This window comes from Balaenoptera acutorostrata, chromosome 6 (genome assembly GCF_949987535.1).
Source record: "Balaenoptera acutorostrata chromosome 6, mBalAcu1.1, whole genome shotgun sequence".
In the NCBI taxonomy this organism is placed as follows: Eukaryota; Metazoa; Chordata; class Mammalia; order Artiodactyla; family Balaenopteridae; genus Balaenoptera; species Balaenoptera acutorostrata.
In genome coordinates this window covers 31,903,483-31,921,620 of record NC_080069.1, presented here as the reverse complement: position 1 = coordinate 31,921,620, position 18,138 = coordinate 31,903,483, and the positions used below count along the sequence as shown (strand labels likewise).

Genomic DNA, 18,138 nt, shown 5'->3' with positions numbered 1-18,138 from the left:
GGAGTCTGTCCCAGAGAGAACATGCATTAGCTGTGCCTTCCAGCAAAGTGGTAAATTCATGAAGCAATTTCCAGAGAACAGTACTTGGAGCAGTGCTATCCAGCTCAGGATAACCATGCTCAAGGAGGGGTCCCAAGGTTGTGTCCCTTTTTACAGATGGGTAAACTAAGGCTCAGAATTTGGAGACACACACCCACAGCCTGCAGTGCAGAGGTGGAGGAGCGAGTGGGAAGCTGCACTGTCCCGGGCTTCAGGGTAGAAAGGAGAGCTCTTATGCCTGGCTCTCCCTTGCCCTGGCCCTCACTTTAATGGCTGGGCATGCAAATGAGTGAACTAACCCACAAGCTGGCTGAATGAATCAGCCAGAGACCACGTCCTGAAGCTGATTCCTCTGCCTCCCATCTTGTCTCCTTCCCACATGCTCTGAGAGACTAAAACCTGGGAGTGGAACCCTTCCTGGGGGCCCAATGGTAGTGTCATTCCTGGAGTCAAGCTGTGGGTTCCTCCAGAAACCCCCTATGGAAAATGCAAGCTCATGATGATTCTTGGGTTGACAAACATACTTCTGTTTCCCCAAAGAGGCTGGAGAGGGAGGAGCTGACGGGATGGGGGCAATGGGGAGAGGAACCCATCAGGGGCCAGGCCCAGGCCCCGGCAGCCCATGGCTAGTGCAGTGCACGTGTGTCTCTGAGCATTGTGCACGTGTACATGTGCACACTTTTCGTGTATGTGTGTATGCCTGTGTGTGCACGTGCACGCGCGTGGGGAGGGCACTCTTGGCAGCTGTGTGGTCCTGGGCTCTGAGCTTCAGCTTCCTCATCAGTAATGAGGGTGGTGACAGGGGTCCACATAAAAGTCAGGTGCCAGACAACCACAGCCTGCAGGAGGGTAGTAGGCACTGGGGACTTGGCTCACAGGGCCCCCAGAGCCAAAGGCAGAGCACCCTCTTGGACATGTACACTCACCCTCTTGTGTCCACGAGGGACATTTCCACGACAAGATCCTAGGCCTGAGGCCGGCAGGTGAGACAGATAGGTACAAACACCCTGGTCAAGGGGACAGGCCCATGTCCCCAAGACAAATACAGGGGCTCAGCTCTGAGGAGGACAAGGTGCTGGGTATGGCCAAACCCCAGGCTGTTGGGGGAAGGTGTGAGGAGCCAGAGCCCAAGACTTCAGATGGCACAACTACATTTTTCATCTCTAAAAGTTCTAGAAGTTTTTGTGGACTCTTTTTTTTCTGTCTCAACCTCCTCTCCACCTGGGATCAGGGACAAGACTTTGTACTTATTTCTAGGCTCTGACCACATCTGTGTCAACTGAACCCTCCGCAGACCCGCCAAGCGCAGGTCATCGCCTCCCAGGGGGGAGGGGCTCCATTTCCAGGATAGTAGTCTGCGGGGCCTCGAGGGCCCAGGAGCTGGGTGTTGGCTCTGGTGACTGGACAGAGACAAGGGGGATGATGGGGGAGGGGGTATCTCCTTGGGACATGTCACAGGAAGGGAATGACGATGGTGGTGGAGCCTCTCATGCACTGGGCCCCCCTTTCCTGGCTGAGTGATCTCTCCTTTCAGTCTTCGATTCTTCATCAGGAAAGCAGGGGCAGCAGCCCACCTCCTGGGGCTGCTAAGAGGAATCAAATTAACACATGCTGGTACTAGGTATCGTGAGGCATTTGGCTGGCGCCCCTCCATGGCCCAGGGCTCGGGTAACAGAGCAGCCCAGTGGGCCCTGTCCCTCCTCGCCACCTGGGGCTGAGGGCTAGGGAAGGAGGGAAGATGGGCAGGGGCAGGTGTGGGGACCAACAACACCCAGGCAGGGGATGGCAGGAGGGGTTCAAGGTAGGGAGTTCTGGAGAGAAGCAGTGGAAGGCGGCCAGGGAGGGAGGGAAGGGAACACGTGGCGGGGGATATCTGGACGTGGGCACTGGGGGACACAGCAGGGGTCATCTGGGGCAGGTAGCCCACATGGAGGGGTGAGGCCCAGGCCCACAGGGGTCTGAGAAGGCGGCCTGAGCAGGACCTGGGTCTTGGGTTGGACTCGGGAAGCCAAGAGCCCACAGGGTCAGCCCCAGCTAGACATGCTGTCATGTCTTGTGTTGGTATCATCTAGAAAACACTCCTGAGAGAAGGGATAAGACTCAAACGTTTAATATTGTTGAGCACCTCTGTACAGTGAAGGTAAAGTGCTTGTTACATAAGTTATAAACAGTGAAACGTAAACACTTAGAAAAGCCAGCCAGCCCCAGGGCAGCAAGCAGCCAGGCGGGCAGGGCTGGGATTGGTCAGAGCCCCCCCAGGTCATCTGTGAGGAAGGTCAGCAGGAAGCGGCTGACGTGCCTGTCGACGATGACAGGGGAGAAGCCCAGGACACGCCGGGCCCCTGGCAGCACCTTGGGGTCTGGAAGACAAGGGGGTCTCAGAACCCATCGAGAAGGCGTCTTCTCTCAGCCTCATGGCATCGCTAGCCCCACACCTGAGTGATGTGGGGTCCCCATGCCAAGTGGGCCTGCTTGCCACTGGCTCCCCACACAGGACCTTGACAAGGTCAGCATGGCAGGAAAGGAACCGCAGGGCTGCCACGCTGGGCCACAAGTAGGGGGCCTCAGGTGTAGGCCTCCGTCCATCCGGCAGGGCTCTGCCCCATGGTCTGGAGAGGACTGGGCTGAGGCTTGGCCAGGCAGCACCCACCTGGGGGGCAGCAGTAGACGAGGAGTGCCAGCCCTGCGGCCAGGCCGAGACAGGTCAGGAAGGCCACGGGTCCTGGGGAGAAATGCACGTGAGCAGCTCCCCGAGCCCAGGAGGGCGGGGAGGGGTCCAGAGGCCTCGAGGGACAGGCTCACACCCTGTGCTGTGGTCAGCTGGGCAGGGACGTCCCCAGTAAGCACCCTGAGGGGGTCTGTCCAACAGGAAGCCAGGAACAGAACCCGACTTGGAATGGAGAAGCCCCCGAGGCAGAGATGGAGCCCTGGGTGGGGGAACAGAGAGAAGGGACATGGGAGGCGGTTACCCCTGTCACTGAGCTCACGGCCTGCGGTGCCCGAGTCTAGCTCTGTGCAATCTGAGTTCTCTGGAAACAAAATCACAGGGTGCAGTTAGTCGTGGCTGGGCCAGAGGGTAAGGTGGTTGCCCCGCCCTCGGGAAACCAAGGGGGCTGTCGAGCCCCCTCCCCCAGACCACCCAGGCTTCTCAGGTTGTACCGGCGCTAAGCCCTCCAGGCTGTGTTTGGGGGGAGTCAGCGCCAGGGAGGGAACCCTGCACAGTTTTGTGTCTTCTCCTTTTGTCCACTTCATGAGAACTTGAGGACCATGGAGTAGGGGGTTCACTGTTCCGTGGCAACCACAAGGCACCAAACACAGCGCAAACACCTGCCTGTCCAAAGTCTGATGATGTTGATGTGAGGGCAGGGCGCTCCTTCTCTTTCCCCAGACCCCACTGGGGCTCCCCCTAACCAGCCAGCTGCCAGACAGCCCTGAGGGCACCCTGGTAGGTACTTGACTCCAGGCAGGGCTGTGTGGTCCTGACAGCTGTGGTGACAGGATCGTCCCATGCTGGCGCTCAGGGCTCAGTCCTGCCAGCCTGTCCTTGGGGCCAAAGACACTGGCCCCAGGTCCAGCTGAGTGGCCTGAGCTGAGCCACCTCTTCCCTCCCGGCCTGCAGCCTCTCATCCGAGGACTGAGGGACAGTAGCCACTCCTCCTGGGGACCTGGGTGCAGAGGCCTCAGGACTGAGCTGCCATCCCCGCTTGTACCTTCCCTGCACCCAACCTGGCAGCTCAGAGGATCCCTCGGGGCTCACAAGCCTCCCGGGCCCACAGGCCAGACCCTCTAAACCAAAACACATGTGTCTTGGACCAGCCATCTGTGTTAGAAACTGTTCTACAGAAACAGCCATGCCATGAGGATCTACCTGGGCGAAAGTGGACGCAACCTGCGTCGTGGGGGTTGGGGGGGGTCAGTTCACTCAAGGCTGGTACAGCCTTCAGCTGCGAGCTATTTCTGATCAGAAGTGTAAGGGTTCCCAGATTCATTAGATTACAGAGGGAAGGGCAGAGCTGCATGCAAGAGATGCTACCTTTTGTGTACAAATTGGCACAAGAAAAAGGGAGACAGAGGGACAGAGGGCCAGAGAGACAGAGAGAGGGAGGCGTGGAGACAGAAATATCTATATTGTCTGAAATACTCTGAGGGCCACACAAGATGCAACCAGAGGGCAGTCTCTGGTGAAGGGCTGAACAAGAAGATGCCGAGGCCTGGGGACTGGGACACGCACTTACGCAGGGTGTGCCGGCTGGGCAGGCAGCTGTGCAGGGGCTGGGCATGGATGTACAGGGCCCGGTAGAACTCCTGGCAGTCCCGCTCACCGCTCCGCTGCAGGTGGCCCAAGAGGTCGCAGAGACGTACTCGCAGAGATACCTTGGGGTTCCGGAACTGGAGGAGGAAGGGGCACAAGACAGGTCAGGCTGGAGGACTCTGGGCTCAGCACCCAGCCCCAGCTTCCTCAATGGCTGTGATACCATCTAGGTGCTTGGAACACCCACGGGGAGGTAGCAATTGCTACCACAGCCTCATGCACTCCCATGTGGCACCCAAGACTGTGCTGCATGGCCACTAAGCCTTGCACTCCCACTGGAGGCCAGGACAGGTCAGCAAGAAAGATGGCGGTGACATTATTCCAAGTGTGGACATTTAGTGGCTTGCTGACTTGGTTTTCCCATTTGTAAAAAGGGAATAATAAACCCACATGGTAGGGTCATTACAGGGAATCTCTGAGGTAATGATAATTTCTAGTGGTTTACACTCTACAGGAATGTGATTCAAGTTTTAAAAAATAAATCAAGGATTAAGGAGAAAAAAAGGGTGGCTTTTTTGATGTGGTTGACTGAAAAATATGTGGTTGTAAAGGTCAATGGACAGGGTACTTGGCATTGACCCCCAGAACCTGGAGGCTATGGCTCGGTGCTGCCACCTGGTGGTGGTGTACCATGCTACAAGGAACTAGAATCAAACCACAAAGGTACAGAAGCTGCAAAGCAAAGGCAGATGTGCAGCAGAAGCCATGGGTACCTATGAGGAAAGGAACTGTAGTTTTGTGTGTGGAGTTTCCTTTTTCTCATGTAAACATCTGAGCTTTTCAAATTGTTTTTTACAATGAATGTGTATTCAACTTTTAATTACAAGATATAAATTTGAGCCCCTACTTTTTAACACACTGTACTACTTCTGTAACTTAAGAAGCATCTGGGCCAGTAGCAGGGTCTGTGTTGATTTTAGTTCTGTTGAGGATCAATCTCACCTGTCCCTAGGAGAGACCACCAACCCTCCAAATAGCCCTGCACGTGGCACTGTTACCCTGTGGCAAGGCAGGAAGCTCAGCTCCAAGAGGAGAAGGACTCGCTCAGTCACCCAGATGGGAGGCAGGTCCTGCACCCCAAAGCCCGGGCGGGTCTCTAGCACCCACCCCAGCCCCACGGGGGAGCCAGAGAAGTGGGTGGGGCGAGCAAGGAGCACTCACTCTCACCCAGTGTCCCTGAATAGGATGGGCCAGATTACACCCAAAACGTTTGCCCACTTTGAACTTTTGGAAGATGCAGAGTAAAGAGCCCTATGGCACTGGGTAGGGCCTATCTGGTATCCCTGATCCCCTCCCACCCCAGCACTCCCCCTGTTCCCCCTTCCAGGTTTGTCTCATGTTGTGGCATGTTATCACATGTCTCCTGTGATCCTCCCAGCATTTCTGGAAGGGGCCAGAAGGCCTGATGGCATATAAAGAGACTAAGGCTCAAAGAGCTGATGTTCTGGGCCCAAGGTCACCCTAAGGAGACAGGTTTTCACCACCAAGCTGTCCTGCCCCCCGCTTCTCCCAGCCCAGAGAGGAAGGGATGGGAAAGCAGCCTCAGGTTCCTTGGCACCTTTTCCGCATCCTTGTTGCTGAGGATCTGGGGGTAGTAGCGGTTCAGCTGGAGGATAATCCTGTCCACCTGCTGCTCACTCAGGCGCCCAAGGCCTGTGAGGAAAGGCATGTCCTGGACCAGGCGGTCACAGTAGGTCTGCTCTGAAACAGAAGCAGAGAACACAGAGGGAATGAGCCAGCTCAGCCCAAAAAGGGGGTGGCGAGACCCACACACCATGATGCAGCCATGGCAGGGACCCTTCGCAGCAAGGTCCCCATGCCGACCGAGAGGTGTACCAGCTGTAAGCACCTGGACAACTGCTGACATCCCAGCTCATGCACAGCCCAGAGTTCCCCCATGTCATGCCAACACCCTTGCCAGAAAGTGGGGTGGGTGAGTGCAGTGATAAAGGTTCATAGTGCTCAAAAGCAGAGCAGAGCCTCTGGCTCCTATCTTTTATGCCTGAGAGCTTATCGCAAAAAAACTCAAGAAGGGCGAAGAACCTGCTGTCTGTTGGGCTCCCTCAGTGCCCTCTGGAAATAGCCAGGCCCGAGGAAGAGCACAGGCAGCTCACAGGAGAAGGCCCAATCTCGAAGCTCCTACAGTCGCTGTTGTCATGGGGACAGGAGACACAAAGACAGGAGCACAGGGTTTGGAATGGCCTGTGCTGGCATGGCCACCAGACACAGTGTATCTGCAAGGCCTTGAGAAGCTGCCACCAACAGCAGACCAGCATGCTTGCTGCCCAGGAGGCTGGGGAATGCCTTTTCTTTTGTTTTTTTCTTTCAGAATCACCATTAAAGCATCACTGTTGCACTATCTTTCCCATTAAGAATGTCCCTTAGAATGACAAGTCTTTAAAGGCAAGGGGTGGGGAGAGGTCGGTGGGCAGTTGACAAAGAAATCTCTGAATCTCTGAGGGAGGGTCCCAAGTTCCTGCAGCACCAGCTGCCTGAACAAGTGCACCACCATACCTACCTGTGGCACCTTGTCCTGTTTCCTGGTGGACCCAGGGGATGGGGGGGCAGGCAGAGCTGTATAGGAGGAGAGTTTCTGTATGTGACTGAAGTTAAGTTGGTATCAATTCAAATTAGATAGTTGTAACTTTAGGGTATTATGTATAATCCTCATGGTAACCACAAGGAAAATGTCCACAGAATATACACAAAAGGAAACCAAAACGTGTTACTACAGAAAATCAACACAAAAGAAGGAAGGGAAGAAATGAAGGAAAAAAAGCTACAAGACAGACAGAAAACAAACAGCAAAAAGGCAGAAACAAGTTATCCCTTATCAGTAATTACTTTAAATGTAAATGGATTAAACTCTCTAATCAAAAGGCATAGATTAGCGAAGTGGATTTGTAGTATCGTGATTTATAATAAGAAATACATATTTGGTCTTTGTCCCAATTCCTGGCACACAGTTTCTAAAACCCAAGGAATTTCCTAAGTGATGAGAGCTGTGAAGGTGAAAGGGTATCTTTTGTTACTCATAACAATCCCTTTCCAACCTCATCTGACTTTGTATTAATGAGGTGATTTTGGGAAAGCCCCTAAATAACCACAGGGTGGGAGCTGATTGCCAGTGGAACCAACCACGTAATTCGAGGGGTGGAACTTTCAGTCCTCCCCATCTCACTTCCCCTTGCAATGTCTGGGGAGGGGAGAGGGGCTGGAGGTTCAATCAATCACCAGTAGCCAGTGATTTAATCAGTCATGCCTACCTAAGGAAGCCTGCATAAAACCCCCCAAAAACGGGGTTTGGAGCACTCTAAGTTACTGAATATGTGGAGGTGCTGAGAGGGTGGCCTGCCTGGGAGGAGCATGGAGCTTCCATGCTTTGCTTCTCACATGCTTTGCCCTATGCATCTTTTCCATCCGGATGGTCATTTATATCCTTGAAATATCCTTTGTAACAAACTGGCAATAGTGTTTTCCTGAGTTCTGTGAACTATTCTAGCAAATAGGGTCACAAGGAGAGGGTCATGGGAACTCTGATTTACAGCCAGTCAGTTAGAAGCACAGGGGACAACCTGGACTCGTGATCGGCATCTCAAGTGGGGGCAATCTCGTGGGACTGAGCCTAAAGTTAACCTATGGGATCTGACGCTATCTCTGGATAGATGGTGTCAGAATTGAATTAAATTATAGGACTCCCAGTTGGTGTCCACCGAAGAACTGGAAAATTGCTTGGTAGGGGAAAAAACCCACACATTCCATAACCAGAAGTGTCAGAATTATTGAGAAACATAAGCGTTGTATGTAAGAGTAGAAGAGAAAATGAATTTTTTCCTCTCAGGATTTAAAAAACATGATTTAACTATGTACCGTCTTCAAAAGACTCACTTTAGGTCTAAAGACAGAAAAAGGTTGAAGGTGAAAGAATGGAACAAGATATTCCATACAAATAGTAACCAAAAGAGAATTTACATTGCTATACTAATATCAGAAAAAAATAGGCTTTAAGGCAAAAGCTGTTATGAGACAAAGAAGTACATTATATATTAATAAAGTGATCAATCACCAAGAAGTTAGAACATATATGCACCAAATATCAGAGCCCCAAAATATTTAAAGCAAACATTGGCAGAATTGAAGGGAGAAATAGAAAGCTTTATGATAATAGCTGGAGACTTCAACAGACCACTTTTCAATAATAGAATAACCAGACAGAAGATCAATAAGGCAATAGAGGATGTGAACAGCCCCATAAACTAATGATACCTAACAGACATAGACACAACACTCCACCCAACAATAGCAGAATATACACTCTTCTCAAGTGCACAGGGAACATTATCCAAAATAGACCACAAAACACAGTTAACCATAAAATGTGTCTTAATATATTTTAAAGGACTGACATAATAAAAGGATCTTTTCTGATCACATGGAATAAAGCTAGAAATCAATAACAGTAGGAAAAGTGGAAAATTCACAATTATGTGGACCTTAAACAACAAATGCATCAAAGAGGAAATCACAAGAGAAATCAGAAAATACCTTGAGAAAAATGAAAATAAAAATACAGCATCCTAAAATTTAAGGGATGCAGTGAAAGCAGTACTGAGAGGAAAATTTACAGCTGTAAATGCACATACTAAAATAGAAGATCTCAAATCAATAACCTAATGTTACATCTTAAGGAACTAGAAAAGGAAAAGCAAACTAAACCCAAAGCTTGTAGAAGGATGGAAATGATAAAGATTAGAGTGAAGATAAATGAAATAGAAAAACAATAGAAAAATAGAAAAACAAAACCAAAAGTTGGTTCCAGAAAGATCAACAAAATTGGCAAAACTTTAGCTAGATTAACAAAGAAAAAAGAGAGGAGATTCAAATTACTAATATCAGAAATATTACTATGAATTTTACAGAAATAAAAAGGATTATAAAAGAATACTGTGGACATTTATACCAACAAATTGGACAACCTAGATAAAATGGACAAATTCCTAAAAACACACAATCTACCAAAGCTGAATCATGAAGAAACAGAAAATCTGAAAGGACCTATTACTAATAAGGAGATTCAATCAGTAGTTAAAATGGTCTCAACAAATAAAAGCCCAGAATCAGATGGCTTCACTGATGAATTCTACCAAACATTTAAAGAACTAATACCAATCCTTCTCAAACTCTATAAATAAAGTTACCATATGATCCTGCAATCCTACTCCTTAGCATATATCTGGAGAAAACTCTAGTTTGCAACCCAATGTTCATAGCAGCACTATTTACAAAAGCCAAGACATGGAAGCAACCTAAATGTCCACTGACAGATGAATGAATAAAGAAGATGTAGTATATATATATATATATATATATATATATATACACAATATAATATTACTCAACCATAAAAAAGAATGAAATATTGACATTTGCAGCAATATGGTTGGACCTAGAAATTATCATATTAAGTGAAGTAAGTCAGACAGAGAAAGACAAATATCATACGATATCAGTTACATGTGGAATCTAAAAAAATGACACAAATGAGCTTATTTACAACACAGAAATAGACTCACAGACATAGAAAACTTATGGTTACCAAAGGGGATGGGGGGGATAAATTAGGAGTCTGGAATTAACATATACACACTACCACGTATAAAATAGATAAACAACAAGGACCCACTGCATAGCACAGGAAACTATACTCAGTATCGTGTAACAACGAATAACATAAAAGAATCTGAAAAAACTATATATATATGTATGTACATATGTATAACTGAATCACTTTGCTGTACACTTGAAACTAACACACACTGCAAATTAACTATATGTCGATTAAAAAACTTAAAAAAAGGAATAAAATACTTAGAAATAAATTTAACCAAGGATGTGGAAGACTTGGACACTGGATCTACAAAACATTGCTGAAAGAAATTTTAAAAGACACACATAAATGGAAAGACATCCCATGTTCATGGGCTGGAAGACTTAATATTGTGAGTATGACAATACTACCCAAAGTGATCTAGGAATTCAATGTAATCCCTATCCAAACCCCAATAAATGTTTTTTGTTTTTCATCCTAAAATTCATAAGGAATCTCAAAGGACTTTTATGGCCAAAACAATCCTGAAAAGGAAAGAAGGTGAATGACTCATACTTCCTGATTTCAAAATTTACTATAAAGCTACAAGAATCAAAACTGTGGTACCGACATAAGGACAGACATATAGACCAATGTAATAGACTAGAAAGTCCAGAAATGAACACTATTTTGAGTGGGGAAAAAAAAAGACTGAAGACAACCCACAGAATGGGACAAGTATTTGCAAAGCATATATCTGATTAGGCATTAATATATAGAGAGAGAGAATATAAAAAGAACTCCTACAATGCAACAACAACAAAAAAATCCTATAGGGCTTCCCTGGTGGTGCAGTGGTTAGGAATCTGCCTGCTAATGCAGGGAACACGGGTTCGAGCCCTGGTCTGGGAAGATCCCACATGCCGCGGAGCAACTAGGCCCGTGAGCAACAACTACTGAGCCTGTGCGTCTGGAGCCTGTGCTCCGCAACAAGAGAGGCCACGATAGTGAGAGGCCCGCGCACTGCGATGAAGAGTGGCCCCCGCTTGCCGCAACTAGAGAAAGCCCTCGCACAGAAATGAAGACCCAACACAGCCAAAAATAAATAAGTAAATAAATAAAGAAACAAAAGAAAAGAAAAAGAATATAAAAAAAAATCCTATAAAGTAACCAATACAAAAATGAGCAAAAGACTTGCATAGGTATTTCTCCAAAGAAGATGTACAAATGACTACTAAGCATATGAAAAGATGCTCAACATCACTAGTCATTAGGGAAATGCAAATCAAACTACAATGAGATAACCACTTCATACACATTAAGGTGAAATAAATACATGGAGAGAGAGGGAATATGAATATGAGGATGAGGAGAAACTGGAACTCTCATGCATTACTGGTGGGCATGTAAAATGGTGCGGCCACTATGGAAAACAGTATGGCTATTCCTCAAAAAGTTAAACAAATACTTCAGCAATTTCATTCCTGGGTACACACTCAAAAGAACTGAAAGCAGAGACTCAAACAGGTATGTGCACACCAAGTTCAGAGTAGCATTATTCACAAAAGCCAAAAGGTAAAAACAACCCACGTGTCCACGGACAGATGAATAGAGAGACAAAATGTGGTATACATACAATGGAATATTATACAACCATTAAAAGGAATGGAATTTTAAAACATGGATTTGACAACATGGATGACTGTGAAAACGTTATGCTAAGTGAAATAAGTCAGACACAAAAGGACAAACGTTGTATGATTCCACTTACATGAACTATCTAGAATAAGCAAATTCTAAAGACAGAAAGTAGAATAGTGATTACCAGGAGCTGGGGGTAGGGGAGAAAGGGGAGTTATTGTTTAATGGGCACAGAGTTTCTCTTTGGGATGATGAAAAGTTCTGGAAATGCATAGTGGTGACAGCTTCACAACATCGTGGATGTATTTAATGCCACTGAAATGGTTCAAATGGTAAATTTTATGTTCTGTATATTTTACCACATACATACATATAAAGGTGAATGGATAATATATTAAACTGTGGTTCAGTTTAGTAAGTTACAATGGAATATAATTCAGTGATAAAAAGACCTATGAAGTCACAAAAAGACCTATGAAGTCACAAAAAGACAGGGAGGAAACTTAAATGTATTTTGCTAAAGGTTAAAGAAGCCAATTTGAAAAGGCTATATACTATATGATCCCAAGTATATGATATTCCAGAAAATGCAAAACTATGGAGAACAGTAAAAAGATCAGTGGTTGCCAAGGGTTAGGGAAGAGGGAGGGATAAATATGTAGAGCACAGATTTTTAGCCAAGTAAAACTACTTGTATGATACTGTAATGGTGGACACAGGACATTACGAATTTTTCAAAACTCATGCAATACACAACACAAGGACTTTAGTTAGTAATACCTAAAGTTATTAATATTCTATCAACATTGGTTCATTAAGTGCAACAAACATACCACACAAATGCAAGATGTTAATAATACAGGAAACGGGGTGTGGGGACCCTCTGTGCTATCTGTTCAATTTTCTATAAACTAAAAATGTTCTAAAAATAAAATCTATTAATTAAAAAGAAATCCTCTTTGGAAATTCCGTAGCTGAATTTTAAAGAAAAAAAATGAGAGTCACAGAAAGCAGATGAATTCTTGGATTGGGTGGGGTTCCCTGGAAAGGAGCATGAAGGAACTTTCTGGAGTGATAGAAATGTTCTGTCTTGATTAGGCCTGGGCTAGTTGTTCCATGGGTGCATTCATTAGTCAAAACTTATAGAATTATTCACTAAAAATGAGTGTATTTGTAAGTAAATACTACCTCAATAACGTTGATTTTTTAAAAATAGGGTCATTGAGGTGGAACAAGTGGGACCTCCTCCCTGATTTCTTCCATGAGGCCAACTCAACAGACTGTCTTTCTCATCTCTCTCTCCTGATGCTACCTCCTCCTGGATGGTCTTTTCTCCCCCAGAATATGAATTTCTAACTTCTGATCCTCCGAGCCTCTGAAAGTCAACCTTGAAAATGGACTTGTCAGCAGCTCCAACTTGGTGAAGAAGCCATGGACAGGGATGCAGAGAGACCTGCCACCACCACACGGCAGGACCCTCCTGGCCACCTGGCTTCAGCATCTACAACCTCTCTGATTAAAGAGTTAACATTGGCCATAGTTCATGGAGTGTGCCCCATGCTTGGGCATTCTGTGGGCTCTAGGCATACAGATAATCATCATTCTTCCATCAGCTCTGCTACACAAGCATGACTACCACCCCCATTTTCAGAAGAAATTGAAGGACAACGAGTAGACTTATCTAAGACCTGCCTGAGACCTCAACCAGCTAGGGAGTGATGTATCGAGGTCAGGACCCAGGCACAGTATTGGGGCCAACTCTTGACATCTAAATTTTCTGCCTCTCTAATCAACCTACTAATTAACTATGCAATTAGCTGCATCATGTCTGTTCCTGGCCAAGCCACAGGCTGTCTTGCCCAGCACTGCCAGGGTGTGCACCTGTGCACAGAGCCAGCACACACTAAGCACTAGGGAAGTTTGGGAATGAATGGACGTAGGTCCAAGGCTCAAGGGCGAGGGCTGTCAGTGGATGGTGGCCAGCATCTTGCAGTGGCTCCTCCTACCCTGCAGGCTGCTAGCCAGGTGGTGCCTCCATCGCCTGCAGCTGCCAGTCACCTGGCACGATGGCACAGCCTGGGGGCCAAAGCTCTGGGCTCTGCTGTGCGCTGTGCTTCCTGTGGTCTTTGTGAGCTGTGCACACAAACCACACCCAAGCAGCCATTCAGAGGCATGAGAAAGCACAAGAAAGGAAACCACTTTGGTCCCAAGTGCTGATAAACAGTCCCAGACAGTTTTTACAGGACAAAGGAAGAGGAATGCTCTGGCATAAAATTCACCAGACCTTCACCAGCAACCTCTGCTAAGCCCTACCTCCCCCATCATCTTGCCCTCCTGGCAGCACCACAACCATAGACACCCCCCCCCCCCACCTGTTAGCCTGGCTTGGCAATCGAGGCCCTGTGGGAGCTGGCCTCACTTGCCCTCACCGGGCCTCCCAGGCCCCTGAGCCATCCCTGCACAGCAACCCCCAACTGCAGTGTACTGCCCAGGATTCCCGCCCTTGGCACAAGAATACCTGTCCCTGTGGTTTCCGCCTGGCTAACTCATGCTCACTGCCCTCCCGCCAAGAGACCTTCCTGAGCTCCCCTGCCGCCCCACCCCAAACAAAGTCCAGATGCTTGGACCTCAACCTCCCCTCCCAAATTGAATCTCCCAGAATCCCCTCCTGTCCCAGTGCCCAACCTGGCCTCAGGCATGGAGTTGAGATGGCGCACTCCCCAGCACACCACAAGGCAGGGACTGGTTCTGCAGCAACAGCAATTGCTGCAGTGACACTCGGCCAGTGCTGGCCCTGAGCAGACGCATCAGGCCCCACACACTCACTCTGCAACCCTTTGTAGAGGCCCCAGAAACAACACGAGGCAGGTTCCTGTTGGTGCATGGAGACAGTGAGCCAGGAACTTGAGGCCCGCAGCCTTGCAAGCCTGCCCATTTGACCCTCCCAGGCCTGTGCTCTCTGGGCCCCAGTTCCCCATACCAAAAATGAAGGGCTCTGAGGGAAGGGGTCTCTAGAGGCCCAGGACACAGAGATGGCAGGGAGAAAGGGGATTGGTGGGCCTGGGCAGGGTCTAGTCCTGGCTCTGCCACTGACTGCCTCAGCGGTCTGGGGCACCTGCCCAACCTGACACTTTATTTCCTCATCCACACATAGAGATATTCCACTTTTCCCCATAGAGCAGTTCTGAATGGGAAGCACCTGATGCAAGACCATGTGCACCGTAGGTACAATAGACCCTGGAACAATGCGGCGGTTGGGGGCGCAGATTCCTGAGCAGTCGAAAATCCACACATTACTTTACAGTCAGCCCTCCATATCCATAATTTTGCATCCAAGGATTCAGCCAACCTGGGGTCATGTAGTACTATAGTATGTATCGAAAAAAAATCCACATATAAATGGACCCTCACATTTGAAACCTCAGCTCAAAGGGTCAACTGTACTCAGAAACAGCAGCCACAGATAAAAGAATTCAGAGAGATGACAGGGGAATGCACAGCAGCTGGGGTCTCTTCTGGCTAAGGCTGGGACACTGGTGTCCTGGAAATCACCAGGTTCCTGCCCATGAAATCCTACTTGTGTGCAGGACTCAGGCTGGGACTCCAGTGAGTGCTGGGGAGAGAACAGGGGCTTCTGGGGCCTCCCTGACCCCGTGGGCCACCCCTAGGTAACTTCTACCTCATGAAGCAGCCTGACCATGCTGTCATGGGCTCTGTCACCAGCCTGTCTCTGTCATGGAGCTTCTCCTACAGGGAAAGGTCCATAGAGAAGGGTCACCCTGCTCAGTTAGGGTCAGGAAGGTGGTGGGCGGGTCCCCATTCGAGAGGCCCTTGGCGGATGGCTGGGCTGGAGAACCCATCCTGGGAAAAGAAGGAGGGACTGGGGCAGTTCAGTATGGGGCACAAAGCCTTCGGGGACCGAGTCTGTGTCCACAATTCCCCTGGGCCTGTCGCTGGGCAAGGGGTGCAGCCTGGGAGGCACCACAGAGTCCCACGGGTACCACGCACTGCCCAGGTATGCACCACCTGTTGGGCATTCTCCTCAGGTGGCTGTGAGGATGGAGTGTCTATATTCCCTGATAGAAGCACAGTAGAATCATTTTTACTTTCTCCTCCCACTGTCAGGCCTCAACCCCCTCCCCCCACCCCCACTGCCCATGCAGCATCTCCCCACCTACAGACGTGCACTGGTCCCTGCCCTCCCGGAACCACCCACGACGTGGCCCCCACCCACTAGAACCTTCCATGGCCTGACCTGGCCTCACCCCACAGAACCATTCCAGGCCTAGCCTCTGTCCCCCAGAACCCTCTAGGGCCTCACCTGGCCTCGCCCTCCAGAACCCACCAAGGCGGGGCCTCCAACGCTCAGAAGCCTCCAGGGCATGACGTGGCCTTGCCCAGCAGAACTCTCCAGGGCGTGTCCATGGCCCCCGCCCCCAAGAACCCTCCAGGACCCGGCGTGGCCTCGCCCCCCAAGAACCCGGCCCCGGGCCGCGAGCTGCTCTGCCGTCGTCTAGTCGACAGGACACTCAGTCACGGGCAAGGTCACTCGCCGCCGCGAGGAGCGGCCCCCAGTGTGGCATCTGGACACCCGGACCCTATGGGCCACCGTGGCCGCGCGCCCGTCCCTGTATGGCAGGCACGACCCCGGACCGCGCTCACCTGTCATGGCGCCGGCACGCCGTGCACCCAGCTGGCCCGGCCAGTCCCCCTGCCGCCGTCAACCCTCTGGCTGGCCGTGCACTGCCCGTCGACCCCTGTGACGGTCGCCCGCTCTTTCCCTGTGAGCCCCGCCCCCGGCATCGTCGCGGCTAAGCCCTAACCCCGCCCTCACTGAGCCCGCCCCTTCCCGATAGGCCCAGTCTGTAGCGTCCGCTGCGTAGCCTCGAGGGCTCTAAATCCCCATCCCTCACTCGAGCCCCGCTTCCGAACGCGTGGGCTACGAAAGCTGCCGAGCCCTTAGCCCCTCCCCTCACTGGGCCCGCGCGGGGCATCGGCTCTGTCACCGCGAGAGCTCTAAACCCCGCCCGCATTGAGCCCCACCCTCACGGACGTTAGCTCTGTCGCTGCCACAGCCCTTGAGCCCCGCCCCTTGCTGAGCCCGGTGCTCATCAGTTACTGGGCCTCTAGAAGCCTTAAGCCTTGAGCCTCGCTCCCGCCCGCAAAGGGTACCCTCAGCTCCGCCTCTCACTGAGTTCCGCCCCCGCTGTCCTGGGCTACGTCACCACCAGATCCCTGAGCCCCGCCCTTTTCCACGCGGCCCCGCCCCCGCCTGCGTCGATGGCGTCGCCGTGACCACTCTAAATGCCGCCCCCATTCTAGCCCCGCCCCCTCCGGCGCCAGCTAAGTCGCCGCGCAGCTCTATGTCCCGCCCCTCACCCGAGCCTCACCTCCATCGCTCGCACAGCCTCCATTATAGCCTATGTTCTCCTCCTTGGCCTTTCCCTGCTTTGGACCCGCTCAGTCTTGGCCTCCCGGGGCGGCCAGGGTCCGTGCCCGTGCGCAGACCCCCCCCCACCCCATGAAGGAACTGGAGGATGGGTGCAGCTGTCGGATGGAAACCCCAAAACTCTTGGGCCGAGTCGTGGTGGTCACCACACGGGAACCATCCCCGCTCCGAGCACTGAGAGTGAGTCTGGCCCGGCTTACTGGAAAAGCCCCGCCGGGTCCTACCCCAGTCCGTGGGACAACACGGGCAGTGCCTGCCTGCGGCAGGAGGGCTGTATAGCATGACCTGGGGGTGCACTAGGGGAAGTCCAAGCCTGCTCTAGGTCCCACGGCCGTCCTCCTGGAGGGGGCCTCCTGCCCACCAGTGGAACTGGTCTGACCCCCCCCTCCCCCATTACTCTGCATCCCTCATGCTGGGTCATGACTCTGCAGACAAAAAGTGTTGCCTGTGACATCCCAGTAAACATAAATGTTATCTGCTATTAAGCCATTAGGCACTGCAGCAACCCCCCTTGAGGGGAATTCAGGATGGAGAAAAACAGGATACAGGCCCCAGATAGTTGAGATGCATATCTAAGGAATAATTTCAATAAGCCCAGATTCTTCTATCTTCCCAAACAGAAAAGCACTAAGATCATTAGCTTGACATGTCTGTTTTTGTGATTAGTAATCTTTTGATGTTCGACTACATGGGTTTTTTGGGGTTTCTTTGTGTTTTTTTTCTTCAGCAAAAACTCTTGTGTATCCTGGCTCCTCCTTAACTCTTTGAAACTGTCAACTGAAAAAAATGCACAACCTAAAAGTTGAGAATTATGTTTTATTTGGTAGACTTTGTGAGGACTTCAAGCCTGGGAGGTAGCCTCTCAGATAGCTCTGAGGGACTGCTCCAAAGAGGTGAGGGAGGAGCCAGGATACATAGGAGTTTTGCAACAAGGACCAGGTAGTTGGAACATCAAAAGATTACTGTGTAAGACTTCCCTGGTCGCGCTGTGGTTAAGAATCCTCCTGCCAATGCAGGGACACAGGTTCGAGCCTTGGTCCGGGAAGATCCCATGTGCCGTGGAGCAACTAAGCCCGTGCACCACAACTACTGAGCCTGCTTTCTAGAGTC

At 50.1% G+C, this 18,138-nt stretch overlaps 1 protein-coding gene across 10 annotated transcripts; it reads right to left on the bottom strand.

Annotated features, from left to right (window-relative positions):
* Positions 1-2,126: 2,126 nt before the first annotated feature.
* Positions 2,127-16,600, bottom strand: CARD19 (caspase recruitment domain family member 19). 10 transcript variants are annotated; one of them, XM_057548926.1, is made up of 6 exons: positions 16,242-16,597; positions 5,910-6,052; positions 4,275-4,428; positions 3,009-3,068; positions 2,690-2,761; positions 2,127-2,399 (listed from the first exon to the last, which is right to left on the bottom strand). In XM_057548926.1, the coding sequence occupies exons 1-6, from the start codon at positions 16,246-16,248 to the stop codon at positions 2,284-2,286; spliced, it is 552 nt and encodes a 183-aa protein (XP_057404909.1). In that variant the 5' UTR covers positions 16,249-16,597; the 3' UTR covers positions 2,127-2,283. The 10 variants fall into 10 exon arrangements, with proteins under 10 accessions (XP_057404909.1, XP_057404907.1, XP_057404912.1 ...); XM_057548924.1 differs by having other exon boundaries at positions 2,690-3,068; XM_057548929.1 differs by lacking the exon at positions 3,009-3,068 and having other exon boundaries at positions 4,271-4,428; positions 16,242-16,594.
* Between the last annotated feature and the right edge of the window lie 1,538 nt (positions 16,601-18,138).

Bases quoted from the DNA above. Each gene is read 5' to 3' on its own strand.
- CARD19 (XM_057548921.1), bottom strand. The intron at 4,429-5,909 runs GTGCCAAGGAAC...TTCCTCCTCCAG, and splicing joins GCAACAAGGATGCGGAAAAG to TTCCGGAACCCCAAGGTATC. The intron at 3,069-4,274 runs GTAAGTGCGTGT...TTTTGTTTCCAG, and splicing joins GCCCAGCCGGCACACCCTGC to AGAACTCAGATTGCACAGAG.